Source organism: Dermacentor albipictus, chromosome 8, assembly GCF_038994185.2.
Source record: "Dermacentor albipictus isolate Rhodes 1998 colony chromosome 8, USDA_Dalb.pri_finalv2, whole genome shotgun sequence".
NCBI classification, from domain to species: domain Eukaryota; kingdom Metazoa; phylum Arthropoda; class Arachnida; order Ixodida; family Ixodidae; genus Dermacentor; species Dermacentor albipictus.
Genome location: NC_091828.1, coordinates 93202677 through 93224449, shown reverse-complemented (window position 1 = coordinate 93224449; position 21773 = coordinate 93202677). Strand labels below are relative to the sequence as shown.

The window sequence follows — 21773 nt, the reverse complement described above, 5'->3', positions numbered from 1 at the left end:
ACTTGTGCCGAGTACCAGGCTAGAGCACAATGGCTCAGGCCGACTTCCCTGCCTTTCCTCCAAATAAACCTGACTGTCTCTTACTGTGACCACATTTATGGGTCCTTGTACATTATTTGCTCGGTACGTCATCGTTTTCTGTCGCATCCACTAGTTTTGAATGTTGAAGGAAGTCTTCGACAAACAGCTCTAGCACCTTAATGCCACACTTGGGAATGAGCTACCTGACTTTGCACAGAGCTGCAAGTTTCTTCGCACAATGTGACCACCGTAAAAACTCGACCATTACGGCAATAAAAGCGCTCGAAATTCGCCAATTACAGGCTTATACGTCGGTTCGAACAAGCCCACATTGTAAACCTGCTATAATGAAGTCCACGGTGGAGGCCGAAGAGCAACTTATTTACGACGGTAAGCGTCACAGTTCCCGAGCGGCAGGCAATAACGCAGTACTACTTTGTGTTGATCGTTGTTAGATGATTACATTATGGCCACTAGTCGATATCGAAACCGATGAGCCATGCTCGGCCCCTTGAAGGCTGCTATTGAGACATTGGGCGAAATGTTTGTACTTTATCCACAACGGCATGCGCATGTACATAAGTGTACGTTCGTACGTGCGCTGCGTTTGTGACTGCGTGGTTGTTTTTACCAGCACAGTTATGCACTCATGCGACTCAGCACCCAGCGTTCATGCGGAAAGCCCGGCGTAAGATTATTTCGATCGTATAGCTCTGTGCCCGCAAGTGATACAGCGTTGCTTCCTACTGGTGATTGCGCTAAGCGACTGGAAAACCGACGTGCCTTCGTCGAAAACAGTGCGCCTGAACGAACATTACAAAAGAACTTGCGAAAGACGCGCGTTCATTGTAACACAAGAAGACTTCAACTCTTCGCTTCGAGAGGCGGAACGTGTCGTATCGTGTCCAGGCGCACGTGGCGATACTTCCGGGCTCGGCCAGGGTCGGAGTCCTTCGGGGGATACCACGTGCCCGGACTATTTGTCGTTTTGATCGTATTTTTTTGTTCTTCTATTTTTTTTTTAGTTTCCTACCCTTTTGTGTGTAAAAAGGAGGTCTTGCTTTCTTTTTAGCTATGGATCATGTTCGTCCATTACTTTATACTTGCGGAAACCTTTGGCCCTGGCGACGTGCTGGCCGAGGGTTCCCATAGACATTGTTCAATTTTCGCACGTGTGCTATCGTGTACACGTGCGGAAGTTGAAGGTGAAATCAGTGGACAACAAGAGCCGTACTACTTCTTACGTCTTTCTACTTCGCTCAATCTTCTCTTTTCTTTGAAGCGCTGGAAACGTATGAAATCTCAATGTTCCAACTAGCCCAGCTGGCCGCCTCAGATACGCTGTTGAACAAACCTCTTTCCCTCCGACGTGGAACACTGTATAGATGCGGGACAGGGTTAGGCACCACTTTCAGAAAAACGTTTTCGACGCCGAATTGTAGCACTGGGTATGCACCACTGCGGTATGCAGTGGTCTTCAGTGAACCTCTCTGACGCCATCTTGGGTCAACAAGTATTTGCAGGTAGGTGGGTGCTGCTCTTCAATGAACGTTTTTGACGCAACTTGGGTAGCCAAGCATGTGCCAGTGCAAACGCGCTTCTTTAGAATGACTAAAAAAGGTGCCTTAAATGTATCCGTTGCTGAGCAGAGTCGAAGCCACGTGCCAAGGGTTCCTCACAGGCAGCAGTCCTAGTGTTCTTAGGGAAGCGTGAAAGAGGCGGCCCACTGCAGTACACGCCTCATGCATATAGCACGTTTTAACGGTAGCAACATGTTGTCAATATATTGAGTCAATACTGAGACATTGGCATCGACAGTCATCGTGAGACGGGTTCTGGCACAATGTTTTCCGCCTATATTTGTATCTAACCATTTTCCCGCTAACCTGGGTCAATTCGCAGTCGGTGTTCTAATGGCTAGAGCATCGGGCTGCAGTGCCGAAGCAACAGACTTCGAAATCAACCGTCCGACCAACATAAGTCACTGAATCTTTCAACCGCGGACATGAGCCACTGCATATGCGAGACTGGGAGTGTGCACTGCTATTCGATGAAACTCCTTGGCGCCGACTTGGAGCAGTGGGTATTTGCTGGCTTTCAATTAAACCTTTTCGATGCCAAAGGGTGTGTTCTACGAAGATTCTACAGCTGCCTTGTTTTTACAGAAGCAAAGTAGGAGGTTACGCATCAAGAATGGAGTCAGGCGAGGAGACACAATCTCTCCATTGCTATTTATTGCCTGCTAAAGAGTATTAAAGCTATGGGACTGGGAAGACATAGGAGTGAGATTCCACGGCGAATGCCTCAAGAAGCTTCGAATTGCAATGGCATTGCCCTGTTCAGCAGCACTCTGGATGAATTGCAGCCAATGAATGAGGGCCCCAACCGAGAAAGTGTAAATGTATGGTTGAAGAATAATATCTAGAAAGGAAACGCATAGTACAATAGCCTGACCGGGGAACAAGGATTCATGATCGCCCGTCAGCCTTTAGGATCTATCTAGGGGTACGTCTGTCTACGTCAATTACTCACAGGGAACGCTGATCACGAGAAAGAAATTTACAGAAGAATAAAATAATTTTGAGTGCATACGTCAGGCATAAGCAAATCCTGATTGGGAGCTCAGCACTGTTGTTGAAAGGGAAAGTATAAAATCATTGCATTCTACCAGCGCTAAAATATGCCGAAGAGGCTTGGAAGTTAAGAAATAAGTTCAATGACAAGTTAACGATCACGCATAAATTGATAAGCGGAAAAGTTTACGCGTAACCTTGAGATATATGAAGAAAGCGGTCATGTTGCTCCTGCAATATAGTCATGTTGCTCCTGTGGTTTGAATAAAATGAACAATTGCCGGAAGGGAAAGCGGCTCATGGCCGAGGCCACCGCGATTTCTAGAATTTCCCTCATCTTTTGTTTATATTGTCCCGAAGAAATCGGGCACTAAAGTCACCTTGTGAAGTGTTGTGTAAAAGCACTGCAGCCCGACGTAGTCCGGCACTGCAGCACGATGCAAGGACTCCAAAAAGTTTGAAATGGTCACGTGCATCTCGCATTGACAATGTTGAAATTTTGAAAGAGAGAGAGAGAAAATGATAAAAGGAAGGTAGGGAGGTTAACCAGGACTGAGCCCGGTTGGCTACCCTACACTGGGGAAAGGGAAAGGGGGACGGAAAGATGAAAAGAAGAGAAAGTCCACTGGAGATATCAGTCGGTCACTCAGTCCGAATCACAGGCGCTCACTCAATCCGGTCGCTTTCAAATATCGCAGCAGCGCTTTTGTGGCCTTTTGCAGCTGCGATATGCGAGGCCATGGTCCCAAGATCTTCGCCAAGGTGAACGGCTTCCCATCCAGCTGATTGAGAGCTGTGCAGAGGTCTTGCCTTTCGGTTTCATAAGATGGGCAGTAGCACAGTAGGTGTTCTATGGTTTCCTCGACACCGCAGGCAGTGCACTCGGCGCTATCAGCCATTCCAATCAGAAATGCATAAGCATTTGTGAATGCGACTCCCAAACGTTTGAATGGGACATATTATACTGGCTTTAGGAAGACACAGCTTGAAAACGAGAATTTCTTGCTTCAGAATCTTTCACTCAAACGACGCTTAACATTGCTATGGTGGGCGCAAATTTCACTTTTTTGTGCCATATACAGCGTCAGTTTAGGAGAACGCAGATGGCATGATATTTCCTTTATTGCACACTTTCCCTGCACACCCAAGCACAAAAGGTAATCTGCAAGAGAGGAGCAAGTGAGATTAGAAAGCTGTTGGAATGCTCTTTTTTCTTCTATAATTCCTTGTGCGTTTGCAGCTTTCAAACCGATTTCCGCACCAAGAAAACATTAATAGCAAATAACGGCTAATTTAGAGTCATCCGACATGTACGATTCGAGCACTCATACAGGAATGTTTTTTGCCGAAGCCACTGCTCCTACACTGCTGTTCTGAAATGCTTCAGTTTTGTTCCGCCTATGTGATGAAAACAGCGATACGTTAAAAGGGTAGACTGGCAGTACACTGAAAACTTCCACCTCAGATTACCTTCAATCGTTTGTAGTTACAACTCCTCTACCTGATTTTCAGGTGTACCATAGGCGGCTAACTAGCTACGGCTTCGCGAGGAGGCCTAAGGCTGCTCGGTGCTGCTTAATCAGACATCAACTTAGAACACGTTGTGCGATTCCTTAGACATATGTGCACACAATCGTCTACAATGCATGGGCGAGAAAACGCAATGGTCGTAGTTTAAACGTTCTCACGGAAGACGTAATGTATAAAATACGGCAATTTATTCCGACGAGATGCAATAACACTCGTAAAGAACAAGAACTCACTGGACAGCGGCACAGTTTATGACCTTCATGATCATAAAATCGAGCATTCGCTCCCATGCTGGTTATGTTCGCAGTGCGACAGTCCTCTTAAGTGGAATGTTCCAGACCGAAGAGGACACGTGACACCAATGTATCGATCCTCATGAGAAGCCGTGGATTGCGCGGAAGTATAGGCTGTTTTTGCTGCGTCGTGCTGGTAGTATTGTGCTTGTTTTTTGTTTATTTCTTTGCTTATGCCTGGCTTCCCAGGCTGCGCATGCAAGCAGCTTGTAACTTCAGCTTTCACTAGCGAAATTCCACCGCAGTGAATTTGCTCGAAAGGAAAGAAGTGTAACCCCATACGAGATATACGGTTTTTTCTGGAGCTGGAACCTCTATCTGCCGGAAATCGAAGCCAAGAGCAACTTCGTCACCAGTCTATTTGGACCACACCATAAATGAGGCTTTGTGTTCGTGGAATCACGAGGTGAAGACGCCAGGTTGCTCAACATCACAGCTCCAAGCTCATTATACACACTGTTAAGCTCATAGTCAACTGCAGGCCCGAGTCGTCATTTTGACGAAGGAGAATCACTCGTCAACAGGCGAAAGTCACTTTTTATTTGTTTTCACAAGCTACAGACTGGAACCAACGGCGTTTTGATGTAGAATGTTCCTCCCTACACAACTTCACTCATTGTGTTTGGTAGACTGTGCTGTCGGGGACACAATAGTTGGCGCCTGTTTCCCGACTTAACGCAGACCTATAACGAAGACCTACAAACATAGCTTAGTAACTCAGGGGACCAACTGCAATGCATGCTCACTGACCTGGAGAGGCAAAGCAGAAGAGTGGGTCTAAAAATTAATCTGCAGAAAACTAAAGTAATGTTTAACAGTCTCGGAAGAGAACAGCAGTTTACAATAGGCAGCGAGGCACTGGAAGTCGTAAGGGAATACATCTACTTAGGGCAGGTAGTGACTGCGGATCCGGATCATGAGACAGAAATAATCAGAAGAATAAGAATGGGCTGGGGTGCGTTTGGCAGGCATTCTCAGATCATGAACAGCAGGTTGCCATTATCCCTCAAGAGAAAAGTGTATAATAGCTGCGTCTTACCAGTACTCACCTACGGGGCAGAAACCTGGAGGCTTACGAAAAGGGTTCTACTCAAATTGAGGACGACGCAACGAGCTATGGAAAGAAGAATGATAGGTGTAACGTTAAGGGATAAGAAAAGAGCAGATTGGGTGAGGGAACAAACGCGAGTTAATGACATCTTAGTTGAAATCAAGAAAAAGAAATGGGCATGGGCAGGACATGTAATGAGGAGGGAAGATAACCGATGGTCATTAAGGGTTACGGACTGGATTCCAAGGGAAGGGAAGCGTAGCAGGGGACGGCAGAAAGTTAGGTGGGCGGATGAGATTAGGAAGTTTGCAGGGACGGCATGGCCACAATTAGTACATGACCGGGGTTGTTGGAGAAATATGGGAGAGGCCTTTGCCCTGCAGTGGGCGTAACCAGGCTGATGATGATGATGATGATGACAAACATAGCGGTTTCACAGTTTTTGTCTCTCATGTGCGCTGAGTGTAGAACAAAGACATTTAATCCCAGCAAAAGGGTTCGCTACGGTCACGCCGATGCAGTTCTTCGTTTCACTGCAAATTTGTGCGCTCGGTATCGCATGACAGCGCAGACGATAAACATCACAATCACTGGCAACACAGGTAAACTTGCGAGTTCAGAAGTTCACGTAACACTAGGGACTCAGTACATGCAGTTATGACACGGCACAGCTGTTCCTCTTCAGCAGCGCGTTGTCCTTGATGGTCGGGCTGGTCGGGTAGACGGGCAGCGAGCGCCGCCTCTTGTTCAGAACGGCCGGGTTGAGGTCGTACGGGATCTTGGCCAGAGCGAGGAGTTCCTTGAAGATGGCAAACACGTTGACGTTCTCCTTGGCCGAGGACTCGACGAAACCGTGCTCCCAGTCGATGCAGATGATGGTCTCGGCCACCTCTCGCCTGACGCGGCGCATCGCGCCGGGCAGGTCGCACTTGTTGCCCACCACGACCACGGGCGCCTTGGCCGAGTGCAGCTCGACGATCTGGTCGTGGATGCCGCGTGCCTCTTCGAACGACTCCGGGTCGTCGATGGCGTAAATGAGCACGAACGCGTCGGCCGTGGTGATGGCCAACCTCCGCATGGCCGGGAACGGGTAGCTGCCACTCGTGTCCACGATGTCCAGCGTGAGCGAGGCACCGTTCAAGTCGTATTCGGCCGTGTGGAACTGCGTGAATGAGAAAGACGTTAAAAGATGGAGCAGTCAAGTCTGGCGCAGATGCTCAGCACTTCGTGTGTATAATGAGTTGAAATAAACAAATACACTGATGACAGTTATCTGATTTACATGGTGATTTTGATTAGAGTTACATGTCTCTCGATTTTTATGATAATTATATTTAACGTTCCTATACAAATACCTTCCGTAAAATAACCTCGAAGAAGTTTATTGACGTAATTATTGTAATTTTTACTACAGTGATCTTGTATTTCTTGCAAATGATATCCGCATGGACAGGTTAAACACAGGCAGTGACCTATTAAGGGTAAATTTTGAAGATCTTTAACGAAGTATTTGAAGTATAAGCAAGCCTAGGCGTCTGTGGCTGCTTGATAATATTTTCTAGGGCACTGAAACGCCTTGTAAAATGTACCTACAGTTAGACAATGCGAAGTCCTTTGTCACGCTCAAAACTACAGTTCTATCAAATAGCAGCAACCAGTCTAGTGCGATTCATGTTGTCCAGATGCATCGGCTAGACCATGGTCGAACTTTGCGAAGACAAGGTCGTTGTACACTTCAGATCGATTTCGGGTTCATAGCAAGGGAATTATTTATTTATCAACTTTCGCCTCCTCAAATTAGATAACTTGAGGCGTCGGAGTGCACGTACGACAATGAAAAAGGCATAAAATGAAGCTTACAGCAACAAGGACGCAATAAAGATTGTGTAAGGCTATGTGCGGAGAAGCAATAATGTGTATTTGGCGCAAGAAGGCCTGAATTAAACCGAGGTGCCTTTGTTAAAATTTCGCGCGCCTAAAGCTAGGACAGGAAATGCGCATTTACTATACGAAAATACTGGCTGATTCCGGAGGTAGTCCATTCTAAAAATGTGACGAACTGAAGGTAGTGCAGTCTAAATAATAAACCACATGCTACACTAACGCCGCAATAGGATCTTGTCTTTCTTCGTTGTCAACCGCTGTTGATTCCCCTTTTTTGATCCACCACAGGTCACTGTGTCACAGCTGTGATGAACACGTCGTGTGTTATTTCAGCACGAGACAGGTGGGCTTACAATACTTCATTCAGTACCTGACACACACAATTGTTCCAGCACGTACCAGAATGGATATTTACACGTTGCCTGGCGAATCAAGCGTCTAACCTTCCGCGTGTGTTTGGAACAATAACAAGTGCACGTGAATGGGATTGAAAGCCGGGCTATTTTACACATGTGGAATTGTGACAGATACGCCATGATATATGGACAAGAATATGGTTCGGTAATTATGTACATATATATGCTAGCTGTATCTTTATTCAGCTGTGCCATTTGACGTTGTGGCTTTTCAGGCGGATTTGTGGTAGAAGCTGAAAATTCCCAAAATAGAATATCAGAATGTCCAGCTCGCTTCGCAAACTCACTAATTCACTTTCGTATCCACTCCGTTTAAGGCCGATGTTGTGAATGCGAAATTGAAGCTTAGCAGCAGCGATGTCCCATCAGCTTAGCGGAAATCATGAGGTTTGCACCATCGTCTTGATAATCGACTTTAATATAAGCTGCGAGATGCATTCACGTTGAAGTTAAGGTTATTTCCAACTGCTAGTGGGTGCAGTGTACGGGTTTCTTAATTAGTGGTAGGTATGATTTCGCCTGCCCTACCTTGCCCTGCCTGCCCAGCCACCCGTCTGTGCGCGTGCTTTCTAGATGGCCACAGGGCGCCAGCCGGAGCACTCACCTCTTCGACGGTGGCAAAGTAGTCGACGGGGAACTCGTCGTACAGGAACTGGTGCACGATGGCCGTCTTGCCCACTCGTGCTGCACCGAGTACCACCACCCGGTACTGGTCCTTGGCCGGGTGGCGGTGGTGGTGGTTGTTGTGCGCGTCTTCGTGCGGGGGCTGCAGAGCCGACAGCGACGGTACCTGGCCCGTGATTGGCATGGCGATTCTCGGCAGGTGATGTGCTTGAAGACGAGGGTGGAGTACGAAGACAAGGTGAGATCTAGGCTCTACACCTAGAGACTCAGGGATGGCCACGCGGATAGTTAGGTGCCCTGTGCATGACTTCAAGGACAAAACATATTTCGGCGTTTAAGGCCAAATGGTTATATGCAATTACCATGGCTTTGAAACCGTTCCTGTTCTTACTGAACACATGTTTTGCACTGCCTGATGTACAAGGTAGACACTGCAAAGAGAGAAAAATTTTTAAACTTTATTTTCGTCTTGGACATTTAGAGAACGTTTGTGTGTTATACCCATGCGAGTGTTTGCAGCAAAGGAGCTCAGAGCCCCGGCAAAAGAAGTTTTCTCTAACTGCGCCCAAGACGTAAGCTTTGGAGGCTTCCTATGCTCCTTCGCGATGCTCCTTGCACCTTTTTCCATGCCTTCACTGCAAAGGCTCCGGTGGAGCAAGACGTACCCACAACTCTCCGCCTACTGAACGCTACCGTAGCGTGCAGTTTAAATTATTACACTGCAAAGGAGAATACTTCGAAGGAGAGCTACACCACTGATTTAATTGTACTCGAAACTTTGTGGACAAAGGTTGTATTCAACCATTAGTGCAGATATTGAAATCTGGTGCTGTAACGTAAGTGTTGCGTCACCACCCGGTACAGTACACTGCAAGCCCATTTACGCACTTAACAGTGTTTTGTCTCTGTAACGCACACCATTACACCTTTACGGGTGTAACCGTGTTAGTTATAGACTGATGTGTCCCCTTATCGATCCTTAAGTACTTAAATCACTTTGCAGTGTATATCATGCTTGAAATTTTGCTTTTCTTCCGGGAAACTCGCGAAAGACGTCTCCATTGAAAGATTTGCGCACGCATGCCACACAGCGACTGCATTCCTAACTGAGAACGTTTGATTAATCGCCGTTATCTTCATAACCTGCAGAACACCGGATCCCACTTTAGTCCAGGAAACGGAGCAGTATAGTACGACTTTATAAAACAAAAGCATATCTGAAAGGCTGCGCAATCACGCTAAGTCTCGGGAAAATGGAGAGCCAAGTCGGGTATAACGGAAAGAACCTTCTGTGCCGGGTTTTATTTCGGTAAAACCGGCGCCAACTACTCTTTCATTTTTCTGCGTATTGCTTTTGACCTGTGTGTTTGCCCAGATCCAGGAATACCGAGACGCGTGATAGCTTCGACATGTTCACCCAGAAGGAAGATCAGCTCAGGGAATGTGGTGAAGGGAGAGAGAGAGCTGGCTAGGGTTGTGGGGATTCAGAGCTCAGGACCAGTTAATTGATTTTGACTGCATTGAGGAAGGGTTCACAAAGGTTCAGACTGCATCGAAAGGGGTTTGGAGGTAGATGCCTCTCTTCAGACATATTCGTTGGTTCGGGAAAGTATAGCCCATTGTCCACTGAGAGAGGAGACAAAACGGGGGAGAAAGAAGGTCACCTCTTTTTCGCAACGGAGACTGTTTGCAAAAGTCTGGAACGTAGACCTCCACTAATCAATGCTGAAATTGACGGACGTGCCTGTTTCGGCCTGAGCAAAGTACGCGCTTTCGTTCAAGCTCGGACGTTTGTTTGAGTCAAGCTAACGCGTTCTGCCAAATATCTGACCAATAAAGCTGGAGCACAAAGTATGTTGAGCAGCTTTTAGTAAATATTTCTACAAGCATAACCATATCTCCCCTTCCTGGAAAGGGGAAAAAAGAATGTACCTGAAAGTTTACGGTAATAAGTTCTTACTTGATGATGTGTAATACTAGTGAGACACGGCCTTTACTTTTAACATACCAGGAATTTGTTCGCGAAATATTTCAGGAAAAAAGAACACTGGAATTTAAGAACGTTACAACGCACCGAGCACAGCTATGACTTTGGCATAATGCGCATCTAAATGAACCGTACTTTTTCTCGGTTAGGGCGTTATTCGTAAATCGAATCACAGAGAGCATCACAACGTATAGTTGAGAATAGAATTGGGGCACCCACTCCTGGGCTGCCGCGACAATTTGGTGCTTCTCAATTTCGGGGGTTTCAGAAGCCTTAGAGACCGCGATGGTGTGTGCGTGCTTTTAGGAAGCCGTAGCTGGCAGTACCGTAGTGGTTCAACACGACATTGTTCATATTGCATGCATGTGTTTAAGAAGACCGCACTGTGCACGGTCAATGAACGCTCCTGTCGCAGTAAATCACTTCAGAGCTGGAGAATATTGCTGAAGTCAGCCGACTAATACTTTTTTTTTGTTCAAAGGAACACTGAGCAACAAGCCGACTTATCTCGATAGATTATTGGTCTAGAAGTACAGAGTGGTTTTCTGTGCGTCCATATTTGGCTTTTTCTTGCCTAGAAAACTGCCAGCAAAGGTCCCCGGTTGGTTCTCCTGAGTTTTACTCGCCCGCTTCAGCACGCGTCCTCCGTCTCTATTGCTGTCTGTGAGGTTAGCCAGGGCTGACGTCACAGTAAAAGTACCGTAGCCCAGTATAAGTGGGGTCGCTCAATGAAGCTGTGTTGTCGCTACGAATGAAGAATTCCTTATTTACGGAAGCACAGTCTTTAGCTGTAGCTGGACTTCGCATTTTTCCTTCAGCGTCTATTTAACGTTCAGAGGCCTGCTTCTTGTTCTCCAATCTGTCTGATGCAACCTGATCACGTCACGCAAAGAGCGACTCGCCTTTTGCAGACTCGCTGACACGAGTTCGACAATATTCTTTCTGCGACGACCCTTACCTTAGTTACTTACGGGGTATACGCTCGCTTTGTGCGTCCTATACAATCAGGGATCCTGGTGCCTTTCACGGCCGACAGAGCGGTGCACTTACACTTGCAGCTATAGCTTGAAGTTATGATTATTTCTACACTCACCCCCGAGAAACATTTCTTTAGAGTGTACTGAAGTGAGCGATCTAAATTGTTTTACCTGTTTTGCTGGCTTCACTGATATTTTCCCCTTTCTTAACGTCAATTAAGGTTCTTATAAGGTATACCTAAGCCGTTGCGCAGCACCTTACGGCCTCTCTCAGAAAAGTACTATGCAGTTGCCCACGTGGCGCCCTTAAGTGAACGTGTCATCATGTCGTTTCTTTTTTTATGGCTTTAAATTTATCCCCTCCTTTCCCTACGTTTTGAGAAATTTATAAGCAGGCATTCTCGTAACCTGTTCATCTTTAGCGCCAGCTACGGTACAAACATATTCACCCAACCTCCTCGTGTGGCAATTTACGCCATCAGCCCGTGCGTACATCTGGAGTTTCTAGCTGTACGCTCGGTGCAGTTAAGCGTGAAGGGGCAAAGCAGCGTCGGCGCAGGAGGAGGCTTCGGCTGCAAAGGTATGCGTGTTTCTCACGTCGGCATATATTCTCGCGCCCGTGAACGCCGCAGTCAGTTTTGCAGCGCTCGTGACGAGCTTCAAGAAGAGTTTGTCATCAACAGGGCGTTTTGTTGCTAGCAGCAGTGCCTATTCGCAAAGGGGTGAAACACAGTATGTAATAGAGAAGTGCAAATGACCAGAAAATAAAAAAAGAAGAAGAAAAGTAGGCTTTATGCCTACCTACGGTGTCGAAACACGTGAAGCTGTGCGGGCTAAAGCAGCACTTTTCAACATGAAAACAAAGTGAAATAGCAATTGCCATGTCTACATGCTATCTGCTACAGATATGCCCGAGCTGACATCATGAGACGCCCAAAGCACCTCATACGTGCAACAGTTGCAGCTTGAGAGTCGCGGCACAGTGCTACGATGTACAAAGATCGCTTATACGGCGCCAATTCAATCATGCAAGCGGATTGCGCAAAGAATTCTTTCTCAGCACGAAGCAAGTAGCTTTATAATTGCGACCATTTTCTGTTTCTCATGGGCGACAACTGTCTTGCAGTTATCGAAGCCTTACTTAGAGTAGCCTCAACCCAAATGCGAAGATGCGTTGTCCGATCGAATGCCGTTGCTCTAATCAAAGCATTCTGCCTTATACGGTGCTTAGCAAAGAACATGGTTTGTGCAATAATATAAGCGATGCCTATCTGCAAAACAATTTCGATCAGGTCTTAGTTTAATAAGCCTTTTTTTATCCAAACGTTCGGAGAAAGCTGCCACGACGCGAATAACAAAAAGGTTCGGGGCGCATCAGGACTCACCAAATGCCGTGAGAGTTTCGGTCAAAAGCGAGTTGTCCGGGCTGATGCACGCAGAAGCGACCCACACTTAACCGTTGAACATTTTCCAGTGCAGGTCTCACAGCTGCTCGAGGACGGAAATTCAAGCGCTGCAGACGTAGCAGACGACGAGCTTCTTCGGCAGCAGGAAGCGGGAGATGACGTTATAAGTCCTACCGTTCGATGAACGCCCTCGAAGGGGACAGAACGAACCACATTCCGTGCTCACTTGTGGGCACATGTGTTTCAGCGTTGAGATGAAAGAAAAGAGCGTCAAGGCTGCACGCAACGAGGGAGCGCACAGCGCGACCTCTCTGCGTCTGAGACCAATGCCGACTAGGCCTCAAAGGCGGCGGCGCTTTTCTATCCACCGCCAGACGTTCTCTGGGGACGCTGGGAAACCCCTCGAGAAAGGGAGTCGTCCGGACCAGCTGGGGAGGGAAGCGTATGGTGCGGCCGGAATGAGATGGAGAGATACGCGATGCGACCGAAGGATGAGGGGAACGAAGCTTTTGAGTTAGCCGAGTGGAGGAAGAGGGCACAGCGCGTTGTCTGCAGCGCGGAGGCGAGCGGCGTGGGTTGAAGCGCGAGAATGCCGCCGACGCCAGCGCCTCGGAGTGGGTCAATAGCGAAACCATCACGTGCTCCTCCTTCTCGTTGACGTTGGGTTTGGTTTGGTTTGGTGCCTACGGGTATGGCTTAGCCGACTACGGGCTATGGGCCACAAATCGGGTGGCAGTAGGTAAAAACGGAAGAATACTTCAATCAAATGTTCGAATGATAGTAAATGAATACCAATCGATATCAATTTACACGATGTTTTATTTTAAAAGTTCATGTTAATATTTTTGTGTTCATATTCATGAAAGTAAAATGATGAAATTTAAATGGCAGTCTGTTTCTTTCACTTACAAAATTAAATATGGCATTACGTACGCTCCTAGGCAGTGCCCTAGTGCCGACGCCAGAAGAGACAGTATCACAGGAAGCGTAATGAACAATCCAAGTTTGAGAAGGGGACCTTCTAGAAGTCGTTTTCTGTGCACGTCGAGCCTTCTACACTCTATAAAGAAATGTTCCATAGTTTCAGGTTCGCTCCAAAGAAAACATTAAGGGAAAGGTACCAAGCCACACCTTTCGTAATAAAAAATTAGGGATTGGTATTCGGAAACACATTCTCCTGAACGAAACTTCAAATTTTCTTGTTGAACACCATATGCTGTGCCCAGGGAATCTAAGGTGCTGAAAATCGGTGTTATTTATTACACATGACTTGACATATTCTTCTTGCACACAGCAGTCTGAAATCTTGCAGCCGTAATGTGCGGCGAAGGTTTTAGGATTCTTAGTACCGGGTCTTCAAGAGAAGCCGCCGCTAGTGACTCTCCTGACTCGCTTAAATTGAGTCCCATGTGTTCTGCTACCCATATCAAAGGGATGAGGCGTATATGTTGGGGCATAGATGAATAAAATTCTCCGAGAATGGTAGATCAGCATGGCAGTGATAGAGCAGATCAAGCGGATAATGAGTCGTTTATAATTACGACCTAATAAACAGACGAGGAATGATGTCGTTCAGCTAGAATGATAGCCAATAACATTGCCTGAAATATTGGTCTAAAGTCGGCCACTTGAATAGGGAAAGACCAATTTAATGATGGCAAAAAAAAATGCCTGCTCTTCCCTTCTCTTCCCTGACAGAAACATTTGTGGCCATTTCTGCATTTATGTGGTGGTTCTGAAGGTGGTTGTAAGGTCGCTCTGATTGTTCGGGTTCTTAAGTCTCACGAATCGGCCTCGTGCTTTGTGTATAGAGAGGGGGTTCACTTCCCCCCATGTCAGCGGGGCGACAGTTGCTGTGTTATGTGGGGTCACAGGCAACGCGCAGGGTTGGGTGACGCGTCGCGGCAGGTTCCAGGCGGGCGAGTGCCGATTCCTGGAAGTCGGTATTGTGCGCACGATGTTGGCAGTCCGCCGACGGGTCACACAGACCAGCCTTGAAACGGGCCGCTGTACAAGGTATTGTGAGTCTGGCGCCCGCGTGCCTGATTAATTGGAGGCGCCGCCGAGGTTAAGCAGGACTTAGCAACTCTGACCCCGTGCCGCATGCAGTGAGCATGGACCTAATCTGCTACGCGTGCGGAACGTAATCGCCAGCCTTGTTGTTGGGTGCGACTGTCTGTGTGGTGTCGAAGGCCAGCTTACCATGCACGCTGTAGGAATGCGGTGCACACGTAAAGAGTGCATTCAGACGACGGCGTCTTGGAAACACGCACTCGGAGAACTTTGTCTGGTAGACAATAAGTTTGAAGGACAAGGAGGGTCATCCGTCTCCCACACGGCCAATTCCGAGACATTTGCGGCCTAGACGCCGTTGGGATTTGAAACGGTCTAGCGACAACTTGTTCGGGCCTGGCGTGTTTTGCTGAGCCCGTCACTAACTACGGAGAAATGAGAGGGCAGCGGAGTTTGGCGAAGAAGGAAAAGAGCTTTGTTTTCCAAAATGTTTATTTTTAAGAGTAAGCCCATCCCTGTGGGTTGTGGCTTAACAAACGGTTGACTCTGATTGGCAACTGAACCTGTGGGACAGGCCAACGGCCCTACCGCCTTTTTTTCTTTGTATATTTGGGCTATAAGAATCGGGACGACATGGTGTCCCTCAGACTTGGCTGAAATCAGGATTGCTGATAGATCAGTGAGCCTCCGTACTATGTACGTTAAAACGAGTCTGGGCTCTAACAGTCATTGAGACAGTCGAAGAGTGAGACTTTGTTTCTCAATTGTTCAACTTTGTAATGTATTTGTTTTACCTGCCATGTATATAGAAAAGTTCACGTATAAATATTTCTTGTACATCTTACCTCATCGTTTCCTGCCTGCGTTTGATCAACAACTGCCGATCATCATCCGAGAAGCTTCAAGTTCCAACGGTGAAGCGAGGACGGAGAACGAACGAAACTTTACTGTGGTCATTTAACAAACCTTTTTGGTATGAAGTAAGCAGAAGCTTAGCCTTATTGGGAAATATAACATCGAATTCAACGCTTACTGCCGCCGCAGGTAAATGTGGCAAAACCACATACAGATTGATACTTGTAATGGTTCTAACAGCTTGTGCGCAGAAATTACTTGGGAACGATGCAGTCGAGGCCATTGATTCGCAAAGAATGCAATCGTCTCACGAATGAACAAACAAGATATGGTTCTGTGGGGAGAAGCCTACATATTCAGTAATGTTTGGATTGTCGGTACTCGAAATCTAGTTTGAAGAGAAGGCAGGCGAGTTTCGTGATAAAGAATATTACTCGCTACAAATTTTGGAAGGCCAAGATATAGACGTAATAATTCGCATTCTAAAAGAACGAGAGGGCGTAATTGATGCGCAGTACCTCAAGAAAATAATGCGCAACCAAACTCTAAAATGGGGCGGAGATACACAAAACAAATGATCAGCAGTCTCCCTGTGCATTCCAAAACCGCTGTTGGTGACTCGTCGTAAGAAACAAACAGCACGTGCTCCCTTCGATGCGGTGTATTCTGTGTGTCTTCGCGAATTATGATTTCTGCGTATAATGATGAAGCAACATTCACTGGGCCCGAAATAAATCGGTGGTGCACGCAGGCACCAGACGGGGTGGTTCCCTAGTTACGGGACCCATATGTTTCCAGCAGCTCCTGGCCCCTGTCCATCAGTGCGAGCTGAATCGGTAGGGCGGGGCTGGATAACAAGGTCTCCCATCGCTCAAGGGGTTGGGGATTGGGGGTGTTGGGGGGAAGGGGAGGAGGGGGGGTCTTGAGTTTTGTGCACTCTGCCAAGACGTGCGGCAGGGTGCCCTTTTCTCTTCTGCAAAAAGGACAGAGCATATCGTATTCCGCAGGGTACATGCGGTTCATCAGTACGGGGTGCGCGAGCGATCCCGCCTGCGCTCGACGCAGGATCGTCTGTTGTTGCCTGGTGAGTTTGGGGTGCGGTTCTGGCAGTCTGCACCTTTCTTCTCGGTACATCCGGGTAATGTCCCGAAAGCTGGTAACCTGGTGCGGTAGCTCTTCCGGCTCGTGCTCGCTCCGGATTGACATTTCTCGGGCATGGTAGTCGGCGATGGTGTTGCCTGCTACCTGCGAGTGAGCCGGGACCCACATGAGCTCTATGGCTCTTCCCGGAGGCTTGTGCTTGGCTAGAATGGCTCGGGTCGCGGAGGAGATTACCCCCCTGCGGAAGCTTCTGTAGGCTGTCTTTGAGTCGGTGACTACGGTGTCCACGCTCGGCTGTGCGAGTGCGAGGGCTACGGCCGCTTCTTCGGCAACTGCGGGGTCTGTTGTCTTCAGGGACGCGCTGACGATCAGCCTCTCTTTTGAAGTAACCACCACGGCTGCACGGTCACTGTGTTTTCGGAGCGAGGCGTCCGCGTAGAGGACCCTGGGGTTCTCTTCCAGCTTACGGGCTAGGGCTTTGGCTCGCGCGGTGCGCCTCTCGTCGTCCTTGCCCGGCGTCATGTTCCGGGCAAGGGGTTTTGTCTGAATTGTCATTTTCCAGTCTTCCGGAAGGGCCGTCTTGATGGGTACTGGCTCGATCTGCCATCCTATCTTGCGTAGGACGGCTCGTCCGTGTTCCGTGTGACTGAGCCGGATTCTCTGATTAGAGAGGTGGGCTTCGATGAGCTCCTCCACTGTGTTGTGGGCGCCCATGTCTAGCAGTTTTTGCGTGGACGAGTATATGGGCATGCCCAGTGCTTGTTTCGTTGCCTTACGGAGCATCGTGTTTAGGGTGTCCCTATTCGCCTTCGTCAGCTGGATATACGGGGCGGAGTAGGCAACCCGCGACACGACGAACGCGCGTACCAGGCGCATGGTATCGTCCTCTTTAAAGGGGTTGGGACACCAAATTTTGAGGCTATAAAAAGCATGTTGTAGGCTGCTTCCGTATGCAAGGACACCCAGAACGAGGTACCGGACGCTGCAAACATTTCAAAATAATTTTAATTCAGCTCCAAAAAGTCATTAAAAACTCATTCTCGTAATCGAGACCCATCGCTAGCGCGGCAGCTACTACGTCACAGAGGAGGAACGAAAATATTGACGTCATAGCACACCAGCACAAAAACGTGACGTATGATGAGTAGCGATGAAATGCCGATTATGGAGCCTGCTGAGCCGAGCGACCGATAGCCTCCACTATGACCGAGCTACAGGCATATAGAAATCCTTTCTTAATGCAAAGAAGGAGTAAGGCGTGCAGACACGGACACAGGAGGAGAGAAGTGGACAACACGAACGCCGCACGGCGGCCCGCGAATGGCAAACTGCGTGCGGCGAGTTGCTGTGCCGACGGGCCTTTGCACGTTTGAGTGTGAAACAGTAGCCGGCCGCGACTCCGAAAGGGACCCAGGATATGCGGCGTTCGTGTTGTCCGTTTCTCTCCTCGCATAGTCGCATAGTTCGGCAGCTCGGAGCGGTCTCTCCTTCGCTTGGCCTTTCTCAATGTGAAGGCCCGTCCACGTTACCGGCACGGAAACTCGCCGTACGCCTTTTGCCGTTCGCGGGCCCCCGTGCGACGGCGGTTTTGCTCGCGAACGGCGAGATTTCTTAGACGTAGAGAGCACGGGCCCGGGACCCATTTGTGCGGCAGCCGTACGGCGAATTCAGCGTCCGAGGAGTGGTCACTCTGTGCACCGAGGGCAGCTTCACCGCCTCTGATCGTTCGGCGCCGCCGATATCGTGGCTAGGCCTTTTCCGGTTGACTTCGAAGCTAAAGCTTACGGCGCTTCGGAATGAATCACCGACTCTCACAAGCCGCAATATTTTCTTACCGTTGTTGTCGCTCTTCAAAATAATTATAATAATCGCGACATGCACTTCGAATCGCCAGTTGACCTCTGCTGGCAGAGCACGCGTATGCGCGAGCAGACGACGCAGCATAGTTTTACGTCACTATTTTTTGTGGCCCACGTGACCAAGCCATGTTGCGTTTCCTCCTCTGTGACGTCAAAGCATCCCCCGGAGCCTAGAAACCGAAACCGAAATCGCTCGATATAATAATGCTATTATTAAATTATTTATCGGATATATATGAATCCCGCTGTGTGTATCGTGCTCCCTGGAGCATGACGCAACGTTTGAATCAACAAACGCATGAACGAAACTTTTGATGTCTCCACCCCTTTAAGGCCTCGGTTTCTGTTTGATACCCTCCGAATCATACCAAGTATCTGTTTAGTTGTAGTCTTGATCTTTGTGATGGCGCCCTGTGCCTTTCCGTCGCTCTGAAGTAGTAGGCCGAAAATCCTAATCTGCTGTGTTGGCTGATTTCTGCGTAAATCATTGTCAGATATCTTACTGATTGTACCTGTGGAATTTCACCTCATCATACGCCAGTGTTATTCGGATAGGAAAAGTTAAGGGGAATACAATGATTGCACCTTCGTTGGCATTTAGCGACATTCGTATGTCCTAAAGCTACATTTAAATCTCATTCAAATACGACTGTAATGATTTATGAAGGCTATTTATATCATTTGACACCAAAACAAAAAGTGATACCATCAGCGTATATGTATAGATGCACATCATGGGGCGTCGGAATGTGTCTTACTAAAATATTAAGTAAACCCGGGGGGCGTGGGGGGGGGGGGGTATATTGCGCCTTGAGGAACACCCCTTGTCTGTTTGTAAAATTGAGAATAAGCACCCTTTTGATAGCAATAAAATGTGCCTGCGCTTACGAAGTTTATGATTCCATGCAATTACATACTGAGGGAGATTCCCACTTTCAAGTTTGTCGATCAAGATGGCGTGTTCGACGCAGTCATACACCTTCTCAACATGCAATTTCACCGAGGCTGCGGGCTGGTTGTTGTGGCGAGCGAGTTGTATTCGACTCTCCAAGTCAACATGGGCGCACCAAATTGAGCACCTAGGCCTGAATCCAATTTGATAGTCACTTGCGCCTCTATCTCACTGTTCCTCCTCTTCGTCATCATACCCCCCTCCCCCATCCCAGAAGAGCAACACACGGGCCCGGTTGTTGCTTTCGCGAATGCTTGCGCTTGCTTCACGTGTCCTTTCCCTGATGTTTCCGAAACAGCGCTTGTTCGACCACGGTGTCTGCATGCCTCTTGTAGGCCGACTTGTGTCCTCGACGCAACCTGAAAATCGAAGCGCACCATTTCGCGAAGACATAAGTAGAGAATTTATGCTTAAGAAGGAAGATTTGAACGCCAGAGTGCTGCATAGAAGCACTGGAAAAGAAGATTGGAAAGACAGAACGTACAGGCGTTCACGGGGGACCTCCCACGCAGAGGGCACTTTGGTTTTCCTCTTGCGTTCCTTTTTGTTGCTCTAGCCGTAATTTGAAAAATGTCTCACGGGCTTCCTGTTACCTATGATAGCAGTGCTTTGAGATTGTGTCATATTTGTTGCACGAATTAAGGTAACAGCCGTTTTTTTTAATCCTCTCAAAGCCTATATAGCACCATTTTCCAGCTTGCGGAAAGCAATCAATCATGGTAGGCACACGAGAGCTGCCTCCAAGTATCCAGCGTGGATCGCTGGTAAATACACTGCGTTTAATTTTGAAATGTTATTTCGCCATGTGATGCTGGTATCAATTGTACCCACGTGTGGCTCTTGTATAATATATGCCTGTATTTGTTTCTGGGCGCCAGACGTCCTCAAGCGATTTTTCAGGGGCTTTTTCTCGGGGGCCCCTTCCGCAATTGACTGGGACGAATAAAGCACTCATTTATTATATCCTTCAAAAAGAAGTACAAGCGTGCTACCAGCCACACTGTAAAAAAAATTTCTTCAGTTTACGGTCAAAGTTGCAGGTAAAACGTTGCCGGACACTTTTCCGTTAATGAAAAACGGTGTTTCCGTAAAACGGACAGGCCGTAAAAATTATTTCCGTTAAATGGAAAATGGTGTTTCCGTAAAACGGACAGGCCGTAAAAATGTTTCCGTTAAATGGAAAACGGTGTTTCCGTAGAACAGACAGGCTGTAAAAATTATTTCCGTTAAATGGAAAACGGTGAGCTCCGTAGTTGTGATCACAGAATTGACCGTATTTTGCAAATAAGAAAAACGGTGAGTTCCGTAAAACGGAAATGCTGTAAATTGAGCCCCGTACTTGTGATTATAGTACATGACCGTACTTTGGTAATGAAGAAACGGGGACTGGAATGCTTGTGTTCTCGAGCCAAATTGTTTCGTTCATTGGAATAAGTTATTTTCGGCAATGAACCACCCAAGTCGTACATTACAACGTGGATAACTTGCAACATCATTTAAGATATAGCTGGAAATGGGGCAGAAATCATAGCACACAGGAAATACACCACACAGAATGTGCTGTGTTTGCATGTTTCCTCCTAGTGTCATTGTTTTCTACACCGCTTATTCTTCGTGTCAGTGTTGTCATGTTGCACTTGGGTTCTACACCCAACATGTACACAGCATACACACAGATTTGTGTTCGAGAAACAACAAGCCACTTGAATCTGAAAAAACCTGTGTTTATTCTGCTTTACTGAAAAAAGCAGGGTGAGACCGGGCTAGTTGGTATTCTATGCTGAAGTGACCAGCGCAAGAGTGAACGCGGGACACTAAAAAGGTGACAAGAACAGGTGCGAACTTCCAATTGGTGTTTATTACGAAAAGGCATGTATATATACTCTTTTGCACTTGATCCTAATCAGTTACAAGAGCCCACTAAGGCCGCCCCACATCCTAAGGCGGCCTCCCACATACAGACCCCAGGTATGCAAATTCTTTAATGTCAACGCTAGGGATAATTTGCTAATGCAGTTGCCTTATGCGTTATCTGCCCCCTCAATGATGGGCCTAGTGCTTTCTTGTGCATTGCTTGCTATTATTTCTGTTTTTTCAGAGTGCATGACATTTGCATTGGGAGTTGTGGATTCCAAGGAAATCCTCTCTCCCTTTTGTACTTTTGTGTTATGTTCCTGTAGTCTCATATTTAGGCACCTTCCTGTTTGTCCCACGTAACGCTGCCCACAGAA

General features: G+C 47.6%; 1 protein-coding gene across 1 annotated transcript; it reads right to left on the bottom strand.

Annotated features, from left to right (window-relative positions):
• Window positions 1-4934: 4934 nt before the first annotated feature.
• LOC139048498 (GTP-binding protein Rhes-like) lies at window positions 4935-13139 on the bottom strand. Its single transcript, XM_070522900.1, has 3 exons — window positions 12742-13139; window positions 8373-8599; window positions 4935-6630 (listed from the first exon to the last, which is right to left on the bottom strand). Exons 2-3 carry the CDS (start codon window positions 8574-8576, stop codon window positions 6124-6126), a joined length of 711 nt encoding a protein of 236 aa, XP_070379001.1. The 5' UTR covers window positions 8577-8599; window positions 12742-13139; the 3' UTR covers window positions 4935-6123.
• Between the last annotated feature and the right edge of the window lie 8634 nt (window positions 13140-21773).